The sequence below is a fragment of the Lytechinus pictus genome, chromosome 18 (assembly GCF_037042905.1).
Source record: "Lytechinus pictus isolate F3 Inbred chromosome 18, Lp3.0, whole genome shotgun sequence".
In the NCBI taxonomy this organism is placed as follows: Eukaryota; Metazoa; Echinodermata; class Echinoidea; order Temnopleuroida; family Toxopneustidae; genus Lytechinus; species Lytechinus pictus.
Genome location: NC_087262.1, coordinates 19,933,443 through 19,960,678, shown reverse-complemented (window position 1 = coordinate 19,960,678; position 27,236 = coordinate 19,933,443). Strand labels below are relative to the sequence as shown.

The 27,236-nt window shown below is 35.1% G+C and overlaps 2 protein-coding genes across 7 annotated transcripts in view; one reads left to right on the top strand and one right to left on the bottom strand.

Annotated features, from left to right (window-relative positions):
• The first annotated feature begins 57 nt into the window (after nucleotides 1-57).
• On the top strand, nucleotides 58-25,308 carry LOC129281802 (F-box/LRR-repeat protein 15-like). 4 transcript variants are annotated; one of them, XM_064113547.1, is made up of 4 exons: nucleotides 58-247; nucleotides 8,487-8,915; nucleotides 18,155-18,820; nucleotides 19,513-25,308. In XM_064113547.1, exons 2-4 carry the CDS (start codon nucleotides 8,587-8,589, stop codon nucleotides 19,718-19,720), a joined length of 1,203 nt encoding a protein of 400 aa, XP_063969617.1. In that variant the 5' UTR covers nucleotides 58-247; nucleotides 8,487-8,586; the 3' UTR covers nucleotides 19,721-25,308. The 4 variants fall into 4 exon arrangements, with proteins under 4 accessions (XP_063969617.1, XP_063969616.1, XP_063969618.1 ...); XM_064113546.1 differs by having other exon boundaries at nucleotides 82-333; XM_064113548.1 differs by having other exon boundaries at nucleotides 92-355.
• Nucleotides 25,299-27,236, bottom strand: part of LOC129281362 (5'-3' DNA helicase ZGRF1-like) — a 40,201-nt gene continuing 38,263 nt past the window's right edge. For all 3 annotated transcript variants that reach the window (XM_064113545.1, XM_064113543.1, XM_064113544.1), the window contains one exon: nucleotides 25,299-26,593. In XM_064113545.1, the coding sequence (XP_063969615.1) occupies nucleotides 25,851-26,593 (743 nt within the window). In that variant the 3' untranslated portion in view covers nucleotides 25,299-25,850. The remainder of the gene's footprint in view (nucleotides 26,594-27,236) is intronic.

Genomic DNA, 27,236 nt, shown 5'->3' with positions numbered 1-27,236 from the left:
AGATATATTGCAATAAGGTAGTAAAAAAATACAAATTCTGATATCAAAGTTTATTCATTTTCATCATCCCCTTTCAAAAGTGCAATCGCCCAAATTAATAAATATCAAGGGATATTCTTGTCAGTGTCACTGAAGACTTGTACTTTTGTAGATAAATCTCTGAATATTGACTGAAGTGGATTGCTAACCTGAAGATTGTAACATCTGACAGTAGACTATCTACAGGGTTTCGAGATCTAGAGAGCAGGTAAAAAGCCGCATAAATTGGCCCTGGCTCCCTGGCTATCCTATCATCCAAGATCACCTAGGGCTAGGTCGTGACATCTCATCATGGTTATGTACCGGTAACTGTAAGGTGATTTAGCCCCTGTGCTATTCGAGTGATGATATCACAGAAATGTGATGAATAAGTGCTACACGCGTGCTTAAAAATCGCATGTGTAGTCGGTCAATTGACTTAATATCAAGATCGAATTCGAATATCATAAAATTGTTGCTGCATTTTGCAGAATGAGTTTAACTTCTTACATTTCTTTTTTACTTTTTCTTTTTCACCTTATATACTGGTATCTTTTTAATTATTTTATTCCACAATTTTGTTATATGGCAAGTCCCCCCAAGGCCAGGCCCAACTTGAAGACCACTCACACTAAGTCAGACCATGGACCTACCAATATGGTCAGACTAAGTAGTAATACTACTAGGCGATACGAGGTACTACTATATATACTAACCTCGTACTCGTAGTCGTACAAGGGACCGTGTTTGACCCTGGATTTTGAAGTAGTCGGCAAACATCGCTTCATTGCTGAAGTAATATTTGCCGAAACTCCTTCTCGCTACGCACCGGGGCTCTTTCCGGTAAGTAGCAATTGCCAATACCTTAGAAAATTATACATATGATTTGTAAATAATTTCATTACAAAAAGAGCAAATTTCCCTTACCTCGGCCTAGCAAGTGACTTCGTTTGTCTTTTCTACGGAAATACAAGGAAGCCCGTTGGTGGCGCTAATAAATTTCACAACCTTGATTCAGCTCCTCGGTAATTTTATAACTGTGTCTAAATTCTTTGAATGCGCAATTCTTATGATTAATTTACTAATTATGGACACCAATAAATGAAATACCTTCAAAAACATAATTCAAGATTACTATTGGCGATGATAACACTTTTTTGCAATTAATTTAAAACGATGACTAATAAAAAGAAATTGAAAAAAATACACATCAGCACATGCCTGGAACGAAACCAGCAGTACAAGCTTTAACGAACGTCAATAATACGGTATACCAAACTAAAGTCTATACATTGAAAAGATCGGACACTTCACGGACTTCGCGTAATGCCTTGCGTCGATTTGCGTGTAAAATAGTGTAGGTGCCTAGTCTTTCCCTTGTCGTGTCTTTGATATGAATATAAATCGCGCGCCCTCTTTAGGCGAAAATTGATATCCACGCTGACCAATTTTTATCTCAGTGAAATCTTTACTAAAGATCAAGAAAATATACATATTTTTTAAAGAAACTTCAAGGAGAAGTCACGGAAGGATCTAAATGATTTGGTAAGTGTCATAGCAGAATGTGAAATACCAGATTATGCGTGATATTTTATGTGGGCAAAAGCCCAGTATATTTTGGATGTGTTGTGTGTGTCGCGTGCATATGACTGATATTCCTTCGCACGCGAGACGGTATGAACCCATGGGTGCCCCAAGACCAAGGTCAAAGTCTGCGCAGTCCCACTCACACTAATAAACGAGGTCCCTACCCTTGGCCTTGTCTGCGCAAACGCGTATCTGCACGATTCTAAATCTAATTAAAGAAGATACGCAACAAACACAAACTTTACACATGCAACACATATACAGATATTCATTGAAAAATCCGACTCAAAATGGTGGAAAAATAATTAAATTTAGACATTCCATGTGATGGCCTAAAAATGCAGCCTTTCTCATCAAAATCCCTGAATCGTGTGCAAAGTGAATGGGTGCGCAGACATGGGGTACCGTATGCTGCCCAATTCTCGCTCACCCTCACAAGCGCGATGCGCACGCTGCTTATTATGATTATCATTTTAAATTCGTCCCAAATTCCTTATTTAGTATACTCGCATAATTAAGCACCCAAGAGGAGACCATTACATGAAAAACCGAAGTGTGGAAAAATAAAATCAATCCCTTAATAAATCTTGAAATACTGCGTTAAATGTAAAGTAACCCGATAACTGTTTGAACTTCGATCAACTGTACCGCAACTGCACCAAATTAAGGTTTTTTTCAATCACTTTAAAAACTCCTAAAAACAGTGAAAAATTTTATATTCTTATATGATGAATGAAAATGTGAGAGTCGAAGGTGCGGGAGGTCCTGATATGTCGTCATGACATTTTTTTCTAGAATGAATATTTGTTGTGTGAATGAATTAGCGAGGGCATACCTTGAGATAGCAGCCTGCCCTAACTTCGCTCACCCTGACTGTAGTATGATAATGATATCATTGTAAGTGTATAGGGTCTAAACAGAATTGTCAGAATTTTTCAAGTAGACTTTTCTTTAGAATCTGATTTTTTGTGTCATTTCCTATATTTTTATGGTGCTGAACATGAATCCGCTTGTTGCCAAATTCATAAATGCCTCCTTCCACCGTTGCCATGGCAACTGATTAATATGTTTTAAAAAAATAACATATTGAGCCTATAGGCCTATATGGCATATTTAATGTCAATTTAAATGGTCCTATCTATCATTCTTAAGCCTTCCAAATTCAATTTCTAGATATAGATATATCAAGTCATCAAAGTATTTGCAAAAGATCCATTGCCATGGTAACGGCTTATCTTTCCCGCAGAAAAATACAATTGATTGCCTGTAGAGACAGGGCGCCGCTTTTTCCGACGGCGTCGTAAACATTGAAATCTTAAAACAGGATAAGTTTGTGAAATGTAATCATAAGTTTGAAATAGGCCTATAGGTTTCTATAGCTATCATGAAACTTAGAAATAAGGGAGTCAGTGAAAATCCTATAGTGAGTTTCAGGTCATGCCACGGTCAAAGGTAATTTAAGGTCAATGAACTTTGGCCATGTACGTTGGGGGCATTTATTGAATTGCCATCATAAATCAACATTATGGTGGGAAAAAATTAAAGGTGGAAAATGACAATGAAAATGCAAAACAATCTACATAGGTTCGAGCAACTCATTTAATTTATATATTTAAATTAAACAACAACAGAGTGTTCTGCATGGATAAGTTCATTTGAATGCATGGTAATGGTATGTTGCCATGGTAACGCCTGATTACTCTACTAGTTCAACTCATAAATTTAATATGAGATGAAAATTAAGTGTAAACAATGTAGGAATGTCTGAATTTATTTCAGGTCATAATTCACTAAATTCAGTATATAGGCCTACCTCATAAGAAACATCGCTTCAATAAGAATAGTGGTAATATTTGCTTGTACAACTTTCTAAGAGAAATCAGCTCGATTGATCAGCCTATAAAAGTTATGCTCATTATGTAGCTAGGGCAGATTATAACTGTAATGCATGAATAATAAAGTAAGTCTTAAAAGAGATCGAAAAGAGATCGAGTGTCATATGAATTCATGAACAAAATTTTTTTGCTTGTCAAATTTTCCAGCCCCTTGCCCCCCCCCTACTTTTTGGGAGAGATTTCCACCCCTGATTCAGATAAAAACAAGACATTTTAAGCACTTTTGTAATGATGTTTTATCTTACAAACCGAGAATGACTTGAAAACAAGACATGAATAATGAAACAAACGGGCAATGCGGGCGCGAAGCGCAGGCTGAATAGTTATATTTTGTTCTAAATGAAGGGTACAGGTATTTGTTGGTCCCCGAACTCTAATTTTCGTCTTGTCTTCTTCCTTTTTTTTTCCTTCCTCTTAATCTTTTTTTTTCATTTCATTATTTTCCTATTCCGGCCTTGATTGATACCTCTTCCGTTGTTGTCTTTTTTGCGACGCGGCCATTTTTTCTTCTTTATACTCTTACATTTTCCTCTCTCATTTCTCCTTCGATTTCTTCTCTATCTCCCCCTCTCTCTCCCGCTCTCCCTTTAGCTGAGGGTGACGGCAAATAAAAGCCCCTCGGTCGTCAACGATTTATCATGGAGCAGGCAGATAAGCTGACGTTTACAGAGATGTTGAAAGATGATCAAAAGAGTTTGTCACTGTTCACCAGAAATATTTCGAGATTTAATTGTAATCATTGTCCCGGCCCAAAGTGTTTGGAAAAAGTTTTACAAAAATTATCTTGCTCTATAACGAATCGTCGGGTCATCAATGCTAAAAAATGAGACTTCGATGTTTATCAATACCGACGTACAAACAACTTGGAGATATAGGGATAGTTTTTTTTTCTGGGGTGCCAAGCCCCTCCCCCGGTTCCGCGGCCCCTGGCATGTCTTCTATAGGCTATTATCGATCGTAATGCTGTTTTTTTTTATGTGGCCTATTCATATTTTGATGAATACCAATATTATTTACCATGTTTACTCTGAGTATGAAATTTAGGGATAATTTAATTGGAATGAAACAAGGATTTTATACACGTCACCTCAAATAGATGTGTAATTAGGCCTATGTGATAACTTATGAGCCTAATGATACATATATTTTATGTTAGGCCCATTATCTGCATGCCTATATCTGATTCATATCTATAAATCTAAATAAAATAAAGAATTTAAATGAATAAATAAGAAAAATGTTCACACTAATGGGCCTATATCTAGGCCTTTTGAACTCGGTCAGTAGTTTCCTGATTGATTTGAATAGATGAAACTTTGTCATGTTTCTGGAGATTTCCTTTTTTTAATTATGTTTTGTTTGAAAACGCCACAGGATTTAAATTGACCAATTTATTTTGAACAAATATAATTTTCTTGAGTGCATTTTTCCCACTCCTATTATTGACGGGAGTTTGAATATGAACTTAACCCTCAAGCTCCCGGGGTATTTTGATTCTTGTCATTCCCGGGGGGGGCCATTATGGCCCCCCCTTAAGATCTCGGCCGCCGATCGCGCGAGCGACGCAAAAATTTGCACGCTGGTAGTGTGTGATGTAATCTACAAGGCTGTATGGTAAAATTTTCCAAAATATTGAGATTTTATTTTATATGAATTAATTATGCTAATTTATGCATAAATCATACTTTTTGCTCTAATTCACTAAATAAAGCTCCTAGAATGCTAATTTTTGGTAAAAATATTCTTTGTAGCATTCTTAACAATCGCAATTAAAAAAAACTTCGGTTTGGAAATCAATTTCTTATGTATTTTATTGTTTTATGAATTTCTTATGTATTTCTTTGTTTTTTTACTTTTGGTTTTTTATTGTTTTTTCAATGTAAATCGTTCCAGACTTAATTCTGATCATAAACAAGGCAAAATTAATTAAGTTTAATCAGTAAAAGTAGAAATAATGATACATTTATGAATTTTGGCTAAATACACTATTTGCATTGGATTTGTACATGAAATCACGTTTATGAGCAATTTTGGGTCTGACATGCACTTATATAATGTTGCGTAATGTCGTAACCGCGTACCCGGGCGTCACAAATTTGGTCTCAAAATTTGCGCGAGACTTGAAAGTAAAAAGTCAGTGAGCGGCGAGGTAAAAAAAATTCGCGAAGCAGATATATCGCGAAAATTGTCGAGGGGGGGGCCATTATGGCCCCCCCCCCGGGAGAATTAGGGTTAAACCAGCGAGGTGATTAAATATTTATTGTTGTTTTTCAAGATGAGCTTTTTTTTTATGAAAGTCAATACAAGGGAATCCCCCAAAAAAATATTATCGGAGTTCAGGGTTCAAGGTCTATTCACACAAACATTTCACATTTTCTAAAAATCAACAATTCAATACAAACAATAATATTATACAATACAAGTTTTCATAGATAAGCATAAATAAACATCGTAAAAATATGAAATGTATATACATAATATAACAATAAAAAAAGTACTAGAATGTATTCTTGTAATTGATTCTAAAATAATGACAAAGAAAGAAAATGAGAGATGTGGATATGAGGGAGCTAAGAGTAAAAGCAAAGCTTGTTGGTTGAAGGCTCCAAAGAATATGCAGTGAGAGTCCCATGAAATATCAATACGACATTAAAAAGTAGGGGAATAAATAAAGAGTAAACGAAAAAGTAAACAAAAAAGTGGGATACATGAATACTTACTTGTAAATAATGAGTCAAGACAGTGTAAAAGCAACAAATTTGAATTAGAACCTGAAGGAGGATGCAAATAATTATTTCTAATAGTAAAAAAAAATAATAATGGAAATCATTGGTCAATGGCATCAGGGGGCAATGAGCGGAAGTGACGACAGGGGGGGGGGGGCACTCAAGTTGGATGAGTGGCGAAAATGATTACCTTGAATGGCGAATGTGCTAAAAGAGCATTATAGCGTTTTATTTATAAGATGTAAATTCATCAATATTGATATTTTAAGTTAATTAAGTTAACTTAACTATATCACACATGTTATTCTATTATATATATTGTTCTTTAAACCTTTTTGTTCATGCTGACTCTTTTATCCGCTTCCGATTTTATGTAAGCACCCTTATAGCACTGGTTAGGGTCATGGTCTTTATTGACAACAGTAATGTATTTGACCCAGTGGGTGCTCAATCTATACTCTGTTAATGTTGTATTATACATTGTTCCAATTTCATATACTTTTCATTTCCGAAATAAATAAATAAATAAATAATAATAATACACTCATAAAATTCAAGAATGGATTAGAATCATATTCATATTATTAGACAATTGAAATCAGTTTATAGTTTGTCGGGAAAGGTTTTTTGAAAATATGTATTTTATAAAAAAATACGGAATAAAGTTTGGAGGATAAAAAAATGATATAGGCGTAAATCAGTAACAAAAATTTTGAGGCCCTAAAAATAATTGCACTTGGCGAAAGGAACATTTTATACAGTGTATAGTACTATAAAACTTGTAAACAATACCTTTAATCACAACAAAATTACACACTTTCTCACTCAGAAGTGCAAGAAAAAAGGGTAGAAAAAAGAGTTAGACAGTATCAGGCCTTATAAACTACATGTATGAATGCGCGGGCTAAGTGAGCGGAGTTACGGCAGTGGTGAGCGGCGAATGGGACAGGCGCAAGGGGTGCCGAAAACGGCGAATTACACAGTGGTGCTTTGAAGACATATAATTATTATCCTATGAAACAATTTTCCAGTATTTTCTCTTTCAGGTGACTTTATAGAAGTAAGGGTATCGTAGCTAATTGAATGAAACATGAAGGAAAATACGTAAACTGAGCGACGATTGGGCAGCGTACGGTACCATTTTTTTTTTCAATCTGAAAATGAGTGCGCGCGAATTTTCCCAGAAAATCCTATATTTCAAATTTTTATGAGATATTTGGTACACTTACTCATAATAATATAAGGAACATTATTATGAGAAAGATTTTGTGAAATAAAAAGAAATTCATGTTAAATCTTAACTCAAATTGTTAGGTGCGCAGACTTGGGGATCACCATCATACAGAAATTGGCATGGCATTCAATTATTCAATTTGAGACTAAAAAGTCTTTAATTACCGGTATAATTTATAGACTCGGTTGTCTTGTGTCCGGAGACTCCGGACAGGTTGTGTGGACGATCAATATAGAAAGTCATTTGGAAAAAGCAAAGTTTCATCAATTTTTAGATTTTAGTACAAAATGTTGGGAAATATAGAGAACAGAATAGAAGATGATTACAACTATTGAATTCATATTTTTAGTACAATCCAAAGGAAACACATTCATGACCATGTGCATATATTCCCTGTTTTCACAAAATATTGATAAACTTTAATATTCAATAACTTCGTTATTTGTTATCATATTTTGATAAATTTTCAGCCGTTTGCTCTGATAATTTTACTCTATTTATTCAGATATAAATATTTTCAGCCCGGACCATCCCTTTAACTTGAAATCACCCATTGATGTACATCTCAACTGTTTTAAAAAATATTGCTAAAATTAGAATTCAGTAACTGTCTTTGTTTAGTTTGTTATTTCTCATATAGAATCTAGAGCTTAATGAAATTTTCAGTGGTTTGGTTTGCTTTTGTGAATTTTACTCTGTTTTATGTACTGGTAATTATTTTCAACCCCAGAGTAAGTTGAGGCGCTCTTTTAACAATTGGCATTGCTCCTTTGAATTCTTAATTTGAGCCCTGTAATTATTCCTGACGTGCCTTACCCTATCGTTTCCTTTCAAACCTGCCTCATGTTACATCTGTTTGTTTATGTTTTGTTTACCATTTTCTGTCTTTTATATTTTTTTGTATGTTACTGAGTACAAGTGATCTAGACTACAGATCTTGGCCTTGAAGATTTTTTCACATTTGATCAAAGGGATATTAAAATCGATGATAATCACTTTATTTTGTTTCGTCTTTGTATTCAACAGGTAACTGTTACTCTTGGTCTGTAAACTGCACTTGAAATGAATTAGAAGTCTCAAAATATACACCATGTGAATAGTTGTAAAATATCAGATTGAAAGCAAGATGGATGGTGATGGAGGGGAATGGGAAGAAGTGATCACCCTTCAAAATGAAGATAAGGAAACAAACTCAAAGAGAAAACTCCAAGAGCAGGGAGGACAGCATCGAAGGAAATCAAAATCAGATGTGATGAATGGTGAGGGAGATGACAAAAATGGTGAACCTGACTATGAGGTCCTGAACCGACTGACGTTCATGTCGATGACGGCGAATCTCTCTTTCTTGCCGGAGTGTGATTGGACCAAGGTCAGCCGAGAAAAAGGAAAGCAGGAGTCGAGAGAGGATGATGAAGATGATGATGATAATCCATTGAATATGGTGCCAGATGATGGGTAAGGAAATATTATTACCGTCCGTAATAGTAATGTCATATTTTACCCAGGGTAGCCACTTCAGTTCCGAAAACTGTTCTCCCAGCTGGCCCTTGCCCTGATTATTTATGTTACTATTACCCGGCTTTAGCATGCCTACAATGATCGGGTACTTAAAGGTCAAGTCCACCCCAGAAAAAGGTTGATTTAATAAATAGAGAAAAATCAAACATGAATAACGCTGAAAACTTCATCAAAATCGGATGTAAATAAGAAAATTATGATATTTTAAAGTTTCGCTTATTTTTCACAAAACAGTTCTATGCTCAACTCAGTGATATGCAAATGAGAGAGTCGATGATGTCACTCACTCACTATTTCTTTTGTTTTTTATTGTTTGAATAATACAATATTTCAATTTTTATGAATTCAACAATTAGGACCCCCTTGCTTAAACCACAAAATGTTAAAATAATTGAATTACAAGTGTTCAGGGAGGAATGAAACTTTGTTTCACATGACAATGACGAGAAAATCAAAATATTTCATATTTCATATAATAAAATACAAAAGAAATAGTGAGTGGAGGATGTCATCGGTCCCCTCATTTGCATGCCGACCAAGGTGTGCATATAAATGTTTTGAAAAATTAAGCAAAACTTTAAAATGTTATAACTTTCTTATTTTACAGTCGATTTTGATGAAATTTTCAGTGTTATGTTTGTTTGATTTTTCTCTTTCTATTCAAAGCAGCTTTTTGTTGGGGTGGACTTGTCCTTTAAGCATTTGAGGAATTTATTCCTACCGGGTGCACATTCACCTCTCCTGGGTTGAGTAAAGCACAATTTTGGTAAATTACTTGTTGAAGGAAAACCCATCTTGTCGAGAAATTGTACCTGCATCCCTCAGATTGAAAGACGAAAGTCCTAACCGTGAGAACATGACACCTCAAAAAATAAAGTAATAATAATATATCTTTTGAATCGTTGTCAAGGATATATGTATTTTGTATAATAATATGAGCCTTATTTTATAGGTCAGAGAACTTTGTATTTACAAGATAGATGCAATTTAGGATACCAATCAGGATATGAATTTAACTATTACGTGAAATTAAGCAAAAGTTTAAAATGTCATAACTTTCTTATTTTACATCCGATTTTGATGAATTTTTCAGTGTTATTCTTGTTTGATTTTTCTCTTTTTATTCACACCAACTTTTTGCCAAGATTGAATAGATTTATTTTGTCCCAAGAGATTCGAATTGGGCAGATTCTATCATACATACAGTACTATGTAAATCAAGTTAGTTTTTATCTTAATCAGATGATGTCATGTGCATGCACAGGAGGGGGGGGGTCAGGTTGTGGTATCCCAGAATTGACCATGTTGTCATGAATGAGGAGACTGTTGAGATTATTAGTATACAAATTTCCTTTTTACTCTATAAAGGCATACGTCAGTTGAATTGATTGGCTGATTGATTGATATATATTGAGATTTTAAAATTAAAAAATAATATTGATAATAATGATGATAAGGAAAATTTGAACTTTTGTTCTCAACACGAAAAGAAAACTCGAAAAATTACCTTGAAATTTTTGGCCACTACATGGAGTATTTGCAGCCTTCCTCAGCGATGTGACCCGATTTGACTTTAGTGGCATAGTGATTGAAGAACCATGTATAATGATAATAATAATAATGATAATAATGATAATAATAGTCATTAATATTATTATTATCATCATTCATTATTATCATCATCATCATCATTACTATTATTATTATTATTATTATAAGATTCAGTTGCATAAAGTTTCATAAAGTTATTTATCATTTCAAAGCTAAGAACATTTTTCTTTTTCAAGTTTGATTAATTTTGCTTCAAATTTAATAATTTTGAGCAACCAAAATTAGGTGGCAGGTCACAAATATTGTACTAATTTACAGTAAAAAAGGGCCTCTTTTTAAGTCAAACCTTTAATCTCATTTATTTTATATTGTCCTCTTCTCTTTCTCTCAGTTTCTTGATTTTAAATCAACCAACACTGAAAAGAGTCTAATATAAGGTCGTAGACAACTAGAGACATACGTATACATGTAGATTGACAGTGATTTATGTGTCAGACAACACAACCAGTGTCCAGTGCCCTCTAGTGGTGAATGTGAGGGTAATATAAAAAGAAGTTTGCAGCAAATGAATATTTCCCATGAAGTTCTCTGATGCCAATCAGTGTGAGATCCTGTTTTCCGATACCTCTGACAAGTATCTTTGGGAAGTTAAAGCTTGTCTTAAGTTTTACCAAGATCAAAGATAGCATTATTCTAATGAATGTATTGACATTATTGATTGATTCTTTAAAAAAAAAATCTAAATTGAATTTGCTGTGATTTCAGTCACACCCTAGCATGATGATTGTAATATTTTGCTCGATAAAGGCCCTTTATACATGTAGATTAAGCTCTGATAGAGTTCTTAAGTTTTGTCCCATTTTATATTTGAGTGGTCTTAATAAGCAATGATAAATTTTAAATGAAAATGGTGGGATTCTGTAATTAGTAAATCTTTCTCATTTCATCAGATATTAGTTTGCCTCTTTCACCTATTATGCTTTCATTTAAAGTGATTGGTTAACATTGGTTGACTTTTTAAAAATCTGAGCTAGAAGGTCACACTTGTCACCTGTGTCTGTGATATGTTACAAAAATGAAGCCCAGAAAAAATTGCATTCGAAAATAATTATTTAGTGCTTCAAAAATTGAAATATAAAGTGACCGAAAATACCATCTTAATTTCATCCCATACACTATATGTGTACTATTTAGGCGTCTATAAGACGCCTATTTACAAAATCGGGGTTTGCCTTGTAGTTTTAGCTTTTCATTCTCAATAATGGTTGTTTTCAGGGTTTATTAGTTCTAATACATACACGTGTACACATGTTTCATCTTGGTTTGAGAATTTTTTAAATCGGCTGCTCACAAAGTTAAACAATACCTTTAACCTGACAATGAATTCAGACATTGAAGAAGAATTTTGTTTAGAACAGATTAAATGCAACGACTTAATACACTTTGTAATAACAAAAAAATAATATTTTACACAGGGTAGCCACTTCTGTTCCTAAAACTGTTCTCCCAGCAGGCCCTGCTATTACCCTGGCTTTTGCTCGGCTACCTTGAAATACCAGTTTGGGACTTTTGCCTTTTAAAGTAACATACTGTACGAACATTGACATCACTTAAAGGTATTGTTTAACTTTGTGAGCAGCCGATTTAAAAAATTCTCAAACCAAGATGAAACATCTGTACAAGTGCATGTATTAGAACTAATAAACCCTGAAAACAACCATTATTGAGAATGAAAAGCTAAAACTACAAGGCAAACCCCGAATTTGTAAATAGGCGTCTTATAGACGCCTAAATAGTACACATAAGTGTATGGGATGAAATTAAGATGGTGTTTTCGGTCACTTTATATTTCAATTTTTGAAGCACTAAATAATTATTTTCGAACGCAATTTTGTCTGGGCTTCATTTTTGTAACATATCACAGACACAGGTGACAAGTGTGACCTTCTACATGTAGCTCAGATTTTTTTAAAGTCAAACCCATGTTAACCAATAACTTTAAGATATATCACTTAAGATATTGGAATTCCCGTTTGAATTTAATTTTGTATTGATCACTTTATTTCTAATTTTCTAATGGTTCCTGATTATGGGGACCAGTGGTGTAATGAGCCAAAAAATTTTGAGGGGGCTGGATATGGCGTATTGGGCAAAACTTTTGACATGTCATATTTACACAAATTCAATTTTGTGATTTTGACATAATATTCAGAAAATAATATATTTCATCCTACTCTCTTTCCTTTTCTCCTTTTTTTCCCTTGGTCATGACAAATTAGGGGGAAGCGCCCCCAAGCCCCCTCCCCCATCTGTACGCCAGTTCTAGGAACCCTCAGTCTGTAATATGACAGGCCTTTAATAATTTCAACATAATTTTTGCGACAAGGCCATTTTGCCAATATCCACCCAGGTGTTAGCATATATGTACATATGTACATGGATGCCAAGTCCTCCGTGTAGTATGTCTACGTGTAGCTATTGAGTCTTGGAACTCTTTTTTCGAAAGCTCCCCAGGGAGTCGAGAAACTGCATACATTTAATCAGGATCTGATGACCATAGTAATAATAATGATTTCAATCTAAAGCACTATAACTATTTTTTTTTTATGTATAGGACACTTTTTTATCAAGGCACAGCATATTTCCATGGCCAAAAAACGGGGCATTTAAGGCCATGGTCTTTGATGTCCATGGATTGAATCAAGCTCTAATATGAATAACAATCTCTCTTTAGTTTTAGTTTAATAGTTACCCCAATGTTTTTTCATCAATCTTATTTTGATTGATAATTATGATGAAAGCAACCCTCATCTCACATTATAATTAGCAGACCTTCTTGGAATCTTATATGACTTTATAAAGTGTGAGCTCATAATAGGTACATGTACACTGTACATAACTTTGATTTTTGTCCTTAATTGAATAAATGTGTCATTAAAGATAAACATTAAATTTAGTCTTTGAAAACTTGATAGATGAATTGAATAAATCATAATTACATCTGACCAATGTGTAGCTAGATGTTTCCAACATTATCATGCATTTTAATATGTATACATAAATGCTGACATACCTAATGATGTCATAGCAGATAAAAAATTTGAGGTTAAATCTGCCCGAGACCTGTCTGAATGCATGTTCATGCATGGCTCAATTCTATTTCCTTCATTGGTTTATGACATTTACTATGCCAGTGCATGATTTTTAATATCATCACTTGTGCTTAATCTCAAGGGACCTCTTTTAATCCCAAGTGCTAATTTGTCTGCGTCAGCTGCTAAGAATATCTGTAATAGTGAAGTCCACCATGGGTTCTGCTGAATTTGTAGAAGCATGAATACACATAGTCAGTTTTTTAGTCACAAACTACATGACAAGAATTCTATTAAGGAAACTGAGTTCATGAAAATAAACTTATGTAGGTCCGAATTAGTTTCCAAGGCACTTATCTTTTTAAGCTCACCAGCCAAAATTTAAATGCGCGACACTGTGTTGCAGATGGTATTGGACCTTATGGAATTTCCAGGGCTCCTTCTTAATAGTTTTCCAGAGCTCTTTTGGGCTTTTCATGGGCTCTTTCTCACTGGTATACATTGGACCGACATTAGAAAAATAGAGAATATTGATCTCTGTACATGTACTGTACAATGTATGTCTCCATAAAGAATCTTGCCCCAAAGTGTTACATGTAGGTACATTTAAATTATCTATCCTCCTATTGAACTTGCTCCTCTTTCCTTTTTTCTCTGTCTTTTCTCCATTTCTCTCCTTTCTGGGGGGTGTTTCACAAAGATCATTTAAGTACCTGTATGACTTATATACCGCAGAGATGCCAACCCTCCCGATTTCATCGGGAGGCTCCCGAAAATTCATCCCAACTCCCGCCCTTACGATTACCATCCTTATCCTCCCGAAATTACGATTTTTGTTGCATTGATCAAATTGGATTGGAAGAAAATGTATCGTCTGCTGACTTTAGCATGTAGTAACTCCATTACGTTTCGCTGCTACTAAATTCTGTGTGAAAGGCAGACAAATAAGGAGCAGCGAAAAGCTGGTGCATGTGATATGCCCAACGGGAATCCACTGTGCACCAGGCCGGTAGGCCCGGCTAGCTTCGCAAGGCGTGTGCGCTCGCGGCCGCTGGATTTGTCGAGTCGTGCGATGGAATATCGGTGTGTGATTTCGGCGTATTGATGGGTTGATATTGACACGAAATGGCGGAAAATCAACAAAAAAAGACCAAGAAATGGTCTCAGAAGTATAAGACTGAATACAGTCTCCAGTACCCGTGTATTCGGAAAGAGGAATCTACCATGCATTTTGCACAATTTGCAGCGTGGACATTAAAGTTGAGCACGGAGGTCGTGATGATATTCGGAAGCACGTAGGGAGCAAACGGCATACGGACATTGCGAAGACGAGATCTTCGAGCTCCACTAGTACCCTGTTGACTTATTTCACCAAGCAAGGGACCAGCGAGGAGGAAGACGTTACCCGCGCTTTAATAATAATAAAGAGGATAATTCCTCATTATTATAGTTGAACAGGTACTTTTCTTCTATTGTCCCCTCATTTTTTTTACATGTAAAAATGCATATTTGATATTTTTATTTTTATGTCAAAAAAGTGGGAACAATGTTTTTTTAAAAACATGTGAAATGCTCCAAAATAAGGGTCAGATTGCACCAGAGAGCATCTAGAAACCCAGAGCTTCCAGGGCCCTAAGGCGGGCCCTCGACCCCGGCCGCAAGGGTCGAGCGCTCCGCGCTCGAGATGTGCGCTACGCGCACATAATTTGGTGTCGGTTGCAAATCCTCCCTAATTCTGATTTCCAAAAGTTGGCATCTCTGATACCGAGTTGAGTACGGTATGAAAGGCTTAACCGCATTGGTCAGAACGTGTCATGAGGACGCGCACTACTGCATATCTGTCAATAAGATCGCGCGTTGCATATCTTGTACGTGTCAGCATTTAAGTGCGACTTAAGTTATACTTAAATCTTTGTGAAACACCCCCCTTGTCTCTTTTAACCCTGCCCTTTGTTCAATTTCTCCTTCCTTCACCCTTCCCCCTCAATCCCCGGGGGGGCCACTTACATTGACGAGTGGATACCATGCGCGACCAAAAAAACACGTAAAAAGGATGTCTTTTTCAAGATAGGGCACGTTACGTACGTAACGTGATAAGGGTGTCAAAAACACAAAAATATTGAAAAAAGGGTATCTATTTCGCTCGGAAAAATATACGTGTTTAGGGTCAAATATGCGGGGATGATAAAACAAAATCAAAATGTTTTATAAAGGATGTCCTTTTTGCCCCAACACTACGTGTTTAGAGTCCGATTTGCGCGAGGTGTGGAAGGTGGGGCCGTACTTAACCAAAATAATGGTGTCTAAAGGTAAAACCGACGACCGACGGACGCGTGACATAACAATAAAACTTGCTAATAAGAGTATCGTTTTGTTTCCAATACTTGTTAAGGGGTACATTTTCAAAATATGGAAAATACATCGCTGAACTTGTTTAGGGGCTCAGTTCTGGGAATACTTGCCAATAGTATTTGTTTCCAATACTTGTTAAGGGTAGGGTTTCACACGCCAAAACTTGTTAAGGGGTGCATTTTCAGAATATGGAAAATACGTGTTTAGGGTGCTTTTCAAGATCCCGTGGTCGTGCATGGTATCCACTCGTCAATGGAAGTGGGCCCCCCCCCCCCCCCCCGGGCCTCAATCTTTCTATAGCCCTCCCCTTCCACCCCATCCTTACTCCCTCATTCCCCCTTTTTCTCATCACCAAATATTCTTTCTCACCCCCACCCCTTCCCCCCACCCCTTCCCCCCCCCCCCTCTCGTTCTTGAAATGTGTTTCCTCCTTCATGTCTGTTTAATATGGTTAATGGCAGGTGTGTGTGTCACAAGTTTCACCTTTCACAGGAAGCCTCTAAATCCTCACTACCATCATTTTCTCCAGGTTTTCCTTCAAAATGAATCACCACTTGATTGTACATTGTAAGAATTGGACTATACAATGACTTGTTTCTTAGCAGAATAACAGCTTTGTTATCAGAATTGACTAACATGTTCATATCAGTGTACTCATTGTTTGAAATGAACACTGCATTGAGAATTATTGTTATAACTTTTATACTTCTTCATGAATTTAGGTAAAAAAATTCTGCTCTTTCCTACACAGGTGTGCAACTAGGCCCTTTCCCACCACTCACAAACTTCCAATGTTCACCCTTTAATGTCAAGTTGCCTTAATTTTTGTGGAAATTAGATTAAAACCAAAGAGCTTGGTTGTAAACAAGAGCAGGAAATGTTTGGTTTGAGACTGGTAGGCTTGTTAAGAGAGAGAGAGATTTTTAAAGAGATAAACTTGGCTCTTGACTTGTTATATTGCATTATAAAGAGAAAAATTTAGGTACAAAGTGTAAGATTTTTAGACTCCTGTGTTTAAATTGAAGTTGTCATGCACACAAGGGTTATTATATTTAAAGATTTCAAAATTTAATTAGTGAAAAATTACTGAGCTTTCAGTACTAGTGTAATACTTGTTTTCTTATCTTTAAGAAAGAAATCTTGGCTGTATACAATTAAGAGACTTTTGCATGAAAATGAGATAAAATTTTTATATATTGTGTAATAATGTTTTTATTTGAAAATGAGAATTAAATTCAGAATGATGCATACATTGATAAAAGGTAAACATATCTGTCATTTGATCACCTTAACCTATTGAAGCCTACAACAAGAAATACTGTAAAAATGGCATAGGAATCTGGAGCTTATAATTTGAAGCCCTAGATCTGGAAGCACTTTGTCAACCTAATCACTAACGAAGGAGTGTAGACTCTTACATACATTTATATGCACGCATGTATCACATCAGACACTTGGCTGTTGACAGCTGTGATTAGCTCGATGTGTCATTGGCTCTTTAGGTTCATGCCAAGGGCAGCTTAACCAGTCATAACTTAGAATGCCATATTGCTGTAATACCCATAGCCCTCAAGACACTCGTAATCCAGCGTATGAGCTGGGAGTTGGCCCTACGCCTTCTTTCTCATAAAGATTGCATGAAGATGTGATTTTTGAGGGACGAAATTAGTCTAATAAACACATGAATTGGATTTGTGTGGACAAATTTAGTACAACCCATGGATGCCTTGTTTGGAGAAATCATTTCTAAGGAACGATTTGTTTTTTAGAGTCATTTTTCGGTGTTGGCCTGGATTGAGCTATCGAGGTTCCCTTGTGTAGTGAAGCATGGTTATGGGGAGTGGAAATATGGCATTGATGGTTGCCAACTTGATGAGAATATTGAAGCATCTTATTGGAGGATGTGTGAAGCCAAAGAAAAAGCGGTAAGCCCGGTTGTAACCGTTATCAGTTGCCAGTGGTTATAGCATTTTCATTCTTTTAAAATCCAAATCAAACATCTTTTCATGTTTAAAAAGATATAATGTAGAATTGATAAGTTATACTTCAAAAATTGGTAAAAGAGTCAAGAAAGTATTACTCTGAGCAAAGTGCAAGTGATTGAAGTCAGGTCCCTTTTTATTCAGAAATGATGGATGATTTATCTTATGTTGTTGAATCTCTTTTCTTCCTTTACTTTAGATCGACCATCCTGGATATCCTTCCTTGGGAAGATGTTTTAGTCTCAAGAATTCTACCCTTCCTGGACCTCAGGGACCTGTTTCAGTTGCGCCAAGTTTCCTGTGGATTCCGAGACGTGGTTGCAATATTCTTTGCGTCCAATCATCACCTTGATCTGTCCGTTGTAGGACCAGAGTTCACTCCTGATGCATTCCGTGTGGTATCAGCTGAGGCCAAGAACCTCAGCACACTCAACGTTGCCAATTGCAAGAAGTGGATCACGGACAATCTAATCCTACCGGTCATTGAAGCAAACAGAAACCTTCGGGATATCAGCATCTCTGAAAACTCCAGCCTGTCGACTAACGTGGTGCGCAGGATAGCCACTCGGTGTCCAGACCTGTGCAGCCTGTCCCTTGCAGAATGCCAGCAGGTGACAGCCACCTCCGTGGAGTGTGTTGGAATGAACTGTGACCAGTTGGAACACCTAGACCTCAAGGGATGCTGGGCAATGGACGATGATACCATTGCTCTGGTGCTACAGCTTCACCCACATTTGAAGTGGTTGTCTGTAGCTAGAGCGTATGGTGTTACTGATCTCCTAGTAGATCAGATCTGTGCGTATTGTCCAAACATTGAGTACTTGGATGTTCAAGGGTGCTGGAGGATTACAGATGATGCAGTTCGGTGAGTTAACATATCTTTATTTGTTTATTTACAGTTTTGTATTTAAGTGTTAAGACCACAAAAATTACAATACATGTGCAGAGAATTATTTCATCCTGTCTGACCTGTCATTTTTAATACATTTTAAATGTATCTATGTTTATAGGAAGAATTCAAAATTGATGAGTTCATAATGACTTTTTTTCAAATGAATCATTGGCTTATGAAACACAGGACTAAACGTGGTTTTGGTTCTTATTACTCCTTTAATATAAATTTCAATTTGCATCTAGAAATATTAAACAGTTTTACTGGAAATTTGTGAAAATTGTAAAGTTGAAACTCACAATTCTTTGTAGTTGCGACGCTTCACCAACCACTGATGGCTTCATCAGGCGAATAAACACCAGGCACATCTTTTCAAGTGAAACTGCATCCAGCTCAGTAGATGGATGAATCATAATATTCATGGAATAGATCTCATCGAGCATTAGAAAATTAAAATGTTCCCTCGATTTCAAATATGTTAATAAATTGTAAAATAATCCAAAGCTCATATTGGTACGGTAGTGACATGAATTGTGCTTTGATAAGAAATCAATAAAGATTATTTGTACTTGAGTTTACTTTATGGTTAGCATTTCAATAGTCTCCTTCTGTCATTAAAATATATTCTGTATGCTTCTCTCCCTCCATTTATTAATTCCAAACAGCAAATTATGGAGCTTGGAGAACCTGAAAACATTGAAAGTCAAAGACTGTCGACACATTACCGAGAGAAGTTTAGCAAGATTCCGTTCCAAAGGGGTTCGTATCGATATCTTACTTCCAGAGGAGAGCGATCTTGCCAAGTTAGAGCGCCACCTGAGAGCAAGAGAGTTTGCACGAGCTAGAAGTATGCCACCGAACTTTGCTTTATGATGACACCGATCTACTAGGGCTTGGGTACTTAAGCTTGAATGTAAATCTATTGGAAAGAATAACATGTGGTATGTTTATAAACTCAAACTTATTTGTGACTGTCTGTCTCAAAACACATAGTATGCGGGTCAAAATGATTTTTTAAAATTTTTATGAAGATTTTTTTTAATGATTTATAAATCGTCGAAATTCAAGTTCAACAATAATCCAATTCTTTCTCTAAGAATTTAATTGAGAGCTTCAAGGCATAAAGATTAAAGTTTTGTGTTCACTGACTCGATCATTAAAGATTCATACCGTGCAAGCAGAAAGTAGGTCTCATAGAAAAAACTTTTGTTAACCTTACGACTTCAAATTTTGACAGTATGGAGAAGAGGAGCTACTCTTTCAGACAAGCTTATTTTTTTCAATTTTTTTTTTTTTACTTTTGGAGACCAAATTTAATTAGAGAGAACCTTACCTGCATTGGTTTTGAGGAGTGGGTGGTCACATTTGTCAATTATTCAATGTGCACAAAGGAATTGGCATCCTCATATTTACTTACCTATTTTGTGGAGGAAATGTGTTTGTTTTGCTTTGAATCTAACACATATCAACCAGATTTCTTCATCAAAAGACTGTATGTTGGGGTATTTCAGATGTATTGAAAGGTGTAATATATACTGAAAATGTTTACACAGTGCCTTGTTTCTTTTAGTGTGGGTTGTTTCATTAAGCTATTTGTAATTTATTCATGATATTTCGCATAATTGGTGATCCTTTCTTGTTTCTTAATAACTTAATTCAGCGAAAGTTAAAATCTGATCTTTTTTAAGTTGAAATTTTCGAGATTGATTAGAATTATACAAAGGTTCACTCCCATTAAGTGGGTATCTCTTTCTAGCTCAAGAATGGGCCTCCAGTCATACGTAACTTACAAATAGCATTAGAAATGCTTAACAGCCCGAAGGTCATAACATAGTATAAAGTAATGGTTTTCATTGTTTGTTCATAATTTACATGGTTTCAAAGATGTACATGGATCAGTAGAAAATGGTACCCATATCCAGCTTACAGTAGAGTACCAGATAGTCGCAAATCTGAATATCATTTGAAGCATTCGCATTAATCTACATTTACTAGTATTTACCCGAGTGGATACTTCATTAATTCTGTGAATGTAAGTAGTTGTTGGAGTAAAAGGCAGGGTATTAATATAAGTATGTACAATACTACAATGATATTCAGTTTGATTGATTTGTCTGATATACTTTTACTAGACTGATCAATGAAGTATGTTTTCAAATATCACAAAGTTGTTAAACATGGGCACTTACACATTTACATGTAACCTCTCATGTAACTGAGCTACTATTATTGCACCTCCTATGGGTGATGGTGGTGCATGAGATATTGCATGTATACGCAATACATCATCATCATCAACGACATCGTCATCATCATCATCATACCTCTATTCTTATCGTCATCATTTTATCATCACCATCATCTTCATCATCACAATCATCTCATCATCATTATCACCATCATCATCACCATCATCGTTTTTATCATATCACATAACTTCAATCAGGATCTTTGTTTTGGTAGTCATTATTTATTTCACCTTGTGTTTTTTATTTTGTCACAAATAGTGTCTGATTGATTATATTTTGAAAAATCTGATGATTGTGTTCATGCCAGAAACATGAATGTGTAATCTAATATGGAATTGGTATGCAAGATAATCCCTCCAGTGAACTTTCAAAAGTGTAATACAGATTCTATTCCTATTTTGATATTTCATGGGATATTTGATGCACACCCCCATTAATTCACTACTAAACACACTTCATAGTGAATACATTTTCATGTTGTAATACGACATTCCAATGCGGTTCATGAACTTCTCATTTCAACTTTTATAGATAATGTTCCGAATGTTGTGATATTTGATAATGTTATTGATATTATGTATCAATTAATGTTGGATTTTAACAAATCTGGGGTTTATATTAGATATATTTTCACAGATTTGATTTAAAATTCAAATGTGCTTTGATAAAAACACCTAAACAAACACCCAGATATATTTTAAATTATGTTTTTATACCCACATAATCTGCAGTATTAATAATTAGCCACCAAATATGAATTTTTTAATTTAATCAGAAAGTATTTTATTTGCCATCAAATGCAAAACTGAGCCTTGTCGGTTTTATTTTTTTAGATGAAATCTATCAATATAAATTTCCAGCAAAGAAGTGATATATCTACAAGCATCAGCATGTTCCTCAATTATTTTTATATTTTATGATGAGTCGGTATATTCTTTCATATCAATATGATATATCTAATGCAACAGGTTATTTATGGTTTTAATTGATTAAAAATTTCACCTAACACTAGTGTTCTGGACTTTTCACAAAACTTGGCAAGTTACAAACTACCGTAATGGTTCAGTTTGATTGGTGGAGAACAAATATTGTATAGCTTTTATTTCATTCTAAATGTTATTGAAACAATTTTTTATGAAACGGGGGACCTCTTTTATTCAGCAATTCAAATTATAAATGTCATGTCCAGTAACAAAAGCTTTTAAAATTCAACATACTACTATTAGTGCTTTGAGAACATGTTCCAGGTATTCTATTTTGTTTAATTATTCTTTGTTTTGTGAAAAGGGCTTGGTATTTATAACTTTGTGATCAATATACCTATCTATTAAAATTATTCCAATACTGTGAACTAAATGCACATGATATTTAATACTTGGATTAGAATTTTGATCATGTATACATACACATTCTGTCATCTTATATGGGATAAAGATAGGAAACTGGAATCACATTGGCACTGTATTCATGGAAAATATGGATTCATGAAAGATATTTCTACAAATACTAGGATCAATTAAATTTGTGAGTTGTAAATATCTTGTTAATAATCACATACATGTCGTTGAAGGATGTAGTCATATCGAAATAATGTTGTTTTACAATGTTATCAATTTATTCATACTCTCCAAATAAATAATGAATGATTATGTACAATCAAAAATATGATAAACTTTATATTATAATGGAACATATATTTTGGAAGAGTGATCAATATTTTAAAGAGTATTTGAAGGAACTGGCTGGATTCATTAAGGAATATATACTCATCACTCTATAAGTTTCACTCAGTATAAACTTTTTGAATATCTAACTAAAATTCAATGCAATTGTACATGTACATTGTATTGTTTGGCAAGTGAAATGGTATCTGCACTTTGCCAATATCCTATAAATATTCATTCTAGTATGAGGAAGACACATGCACCCACACACAAATTCTCTATTCTACAAATGTCTCTCCACTAGCTTCCCCAAAATGATTTAATATGCAGGCAATGTGAACAAGTTACTTGAATGATCTGTTTGAAACAATAATAACTAAGCAACATCAGGGCCCTGTCTTACAAAGAGTTGCGATTGATCCAATCACTCGTAACTCTATGGAAATCCATCAGTGTCATAATTTTTTCTACAGGAAATGTGCAAAATGTCCTTTGTAAACAAAGGAGAACACACCGAACTGTAAAGAAATCAATGAATTTATGTATATACATTCATATCTAGAAAAAAATTAGAGCAAACATGCATTTTATATGTTGACTTTGCTAGCTTTCCATAGTTGCGATTGATCGGATCAATCGCAAGTCTTTGTAAGACGGGGCCCCAGGTAACAATAGAAATATCACCAATACCAAAATATATTGCCCGTAATGTGAAGTGTGGTTTAGTAGACTATGCTTGAATTATGGGAAGCTCCTTATGATCATCAAAGTCATGAAGAAATCTCGTTACCGGTAAGCAATGATAAGTGTTATTAATGAGATTAGAAATATGACCTTGTTATATCAGGAAGGAATACATATTTGATTCTCAGTTTTCAGTGTGTTTCTGAACTGAGGTACATGTACATAATTTCCATACATTTTCTTACCATTCTTACCACTTATTGCTCATTGACCAAACAGGATGTGGTAATACTTGTGCTACACACTGTTTTAAAACTTTTACCAGTAGGTCCCATTTACACTGCAAGAAAAATAACTCTGAAAATCATATTTTCCTAAATGTTTAGATTTTGTATTAATACACAAAGACTAGCAAACCTTAGGACGATTTTCCTCAAGTTGGAGTATGTAGAAAAAACTATGTAGAAATATTACATGTAAGCTCAGAAAGTAACAATTCAGATTCTCCCATCCAAAGTAAGAATGGTTTCGAGGTCTGTGAGATATCCTTAATTCATATACGTGGTTAAAACTTATTTTTTCCTTACAGCTACCATGTATTAACATCTACACACACCATGGGGTCCAGAGGCATGCAGTTTTGTAATTAGGGGCTTCCTTGATTACTAACAAGGGATTCCACATTTTCTGTCCAGGGCACTCTTGTGTGATAGAAATACTCCATAAATTGCAGGAAAGCATGTTATGTAATGCAGACACTCACATATGAGGTTTCAGTTTGTTTAGTACTTGTGCAATGTTTAAGTTTTTTTTATAAAGATTTAGAAAATAGTGCAAAATGAACTTACAATTTATAATGAAGGTTTTTAGTAGTATTTTTATAAATCATGGTCAAAGATTGAGCTAAAGACGACATCAATTCATATTATTTTGAATACTGCATTTACAAAGTATCATGAATACATTAGAAAATCAATGTTATTTTAAAACCTTGTATCTCAATATTTACAAATTTTGAATACAGCTCAGAAAATGCTCTGTTTAGTAATTTGCCGATAAATAATTTTCTAAAGGAATTAGAACGTCTGTAAATTTCCTAAATTTTAATTACTTTAAATATCTCTTCTGACATTAATTTGAATGTTTTATATTATTTATGAATATGCATGTACATTTTATATTCAAAGAGGTTATGACAGACAAGATGAATTTATGTGTAAAAGAGGGATATGCCTGTAATTCATGATTAATTTATATGATTTGTCACATTTGGTAATGATAAAAAGTAAACTTTTCACATTGTCATCTCAATGTGGGCTATTAAGATAGCACGTTGTATTCAAAGAATAATCAAAGAATCAGGCATCTTGTAAGGAGGATCAGTGTTGGTAGTAATGTAAGGTCAGCCATATTTGTCAAGAAAGTATGAAAGTGCTTTGGAACAAAAATAATTGGTTATGTAGCTGACAAAAGTACTTTAAACTGTCATTAAAACTGCCAAAACTTTTCTGGAGAGACATGAATGACAGGTGACCTCTTATGTGTACATTGATACTGCTTCCAACAAGCAATGATATTGTAACACTTCTTTGCTGGAAATATGACTTCAACTTTATAAATTGGATATTAGTTTATCCTTTCCTCTAGATGTCACTATTGAATATATTGGCAGAATCATGGTATATGAATCACGGCAGTGTATTTGCTATTTTAGACTTTTATTTAATATATTTTATATAATTGATAAATATTTGTTTGATTTACACAAGTGCTGGCACAAAGATATTATGTGTCCCTTATGTAGCATGTGTGTGACACGATGCAATATAATAAATGTGAATTAAATGTCACTATAAAGCTGAAATCTGATTATTGAATTCCTTTTTGTTTAGTTGTTGTCCTTGTAAATTTGAAATGGACAGGTAACACATTTTGATGAACTCAGATTATTCCAGAGGTACAAAGTTTTAACTTAGTCAAGATTAAATAATCTTTTTTTGCTCCTCGAATTGGCAACAATAATCATTTCCATACTTCAAAATAATTAAATATGGATATAACATCAAAAATTTGTAATGTTTTTATTCCGGAACCAAACCACCTACTATACAGAAATGGGTATTAATATTTTTGGTACAGTTTTCTCTTTCTTATATTCCATGTGTGATTGCTAACATTTGGGATAAAGAAAAATTGCAAATAAGTCTCCTTAAAGGAGACTGTCCTATGGGTTAATCATGTATATTGCATGACTACACAATATCTGCAGTTGTTGTTGACAGCGAAAGGTGCAAATAATGAGGTCATTACACCATCAATAAAATGTTATAAATTAATAGCTCTAAATTTCCAAACTTGAAAGTCTTATCTCACAATCCGTTTTTTGCACTACTGAAGACTTTATCATCATGAAAAGATATCTCCAATGTCAAAGTTTGGGATGTCCTCTCCACTCTCCTCTGAATCCGATTCTACCACATGCTCCAGGGGCGAGTAGGAGAAACTGGCCTCTGGTGTCTTCACCGACTCCTGCACAACTGAATCTCTACATTCCTCCACAGTAGCACCATCTCCAAGAAAGAAAGAATTCTTGTGTTCTATGCTCCGCTTGGAATTTCCTATGTCTTTGTTCATTGATCGGGTACCAATATCTATACTGGGCAAGTCATCCTCCTCTGTGGATGACCTGGGTGTGCATGTAAGATTGTCTCCTGGACAGGTGCCAGGGACTGCAGAGGACACATCCTCTTCTGATTCTGCATAATCCATCTTTAATCTGGTGGTGGTGTTTAGTTGCGGATCAGGTGGTGTAACCAGATCTATGGAAGACAGGTCATCATCCACTGGGAATGAATGGGAATGGCAGAGAGGGTGGCCCACCTCTAAGGCAAGATGCGAAGCTACAAACGTGGCATCAGGTACAGGAGCTGATTCCTTTAAATCCGGCCTGGATCTGGTGTTGCTGAGTTCCATATCTTCTGGAGGGGTGCTCAGATCCACACAGACCAGGTCATTGTCACTGAGGGTTGAGTGGGGTGATCCTGGGGGAAGTGGTATTGTGTTTTTCGAACAGTCTACTCCAGAGGTGTCAGGATTAAGGCCTTTGATGGTTCCAGGTAAAGTGAGAGAAACACTGCTTACAAAATCATCTAGAAAGAAACAATGATTCAAGAAACAGATAGCTTACTGTCCATTGCTGGTATTTGACAGACCCTTTGAATAAGCCAGTTCGTAGTTCCTTTCTGCGCATGATCAAAAGATTCTACGCATGATCAGAGGAAGGTCATTTGTACTAAAGTGACATGGTGGTTTAAAATCTAATGAGATAAGCACCAACTTTGATGTCTTGATTATTCATATATTCTTTTGAATTGTGGTTTTCATTTACATCCACAAAAAACAACAACGCGTCCACGAACGACTGGTTTTCACAGTTTGCCAAGTACATTGTGCAACATGCTATGATATGCATTCAGGTAGGAATGCAACAAATACCTTCATAAAGTGTTCATTGGTGTGCTATTCTAGTCACCTGATCTATTCAATTTCTTCATCCTGCTATGTAAGGCAAGCTTACGTAATATTTTGCTTTGAAATCTGCCTATCATAATGAAAGAAATGAAAGGTCATTTGACCGAAAATTGTCCATGAGTAACTACGAACTGGTCTATTGAGCGAGATATCTATATTGTCAGAAGGGTAATAAAAACATACCTTCTTACTGTTAGAGGGAATTATTTTCAAGTTGTGCCTTTTCTAATAATTCCAGCTTCCTATCCCGTAAGTTAAGCA

Excerpts from the sequence above, each read along its gene's own strand:
- LOC129281802 (XM_064113547.1), top strand. The coding sequence starts at position 8,587 with ATGGATGGTGATGGAGGGGAATGGGAAGAAGTGATCACCCTTCAAAAT. Across the intron at positions 8,916-18,154 it reads AATATGGTGCCAGATGATGG|ATCGACCATCCTGGATATCC; the intron begins GTAAGGAAATAT and ends CCTTTACTTTAG. Across the intron at positions 18,821-19,512 it reads ATTACAGATGATGCAGTTCG|CAAATTATGGAGCTTGGAGA; the intron begins GTGAGTTAACAT and ends AATTCCAAACAG.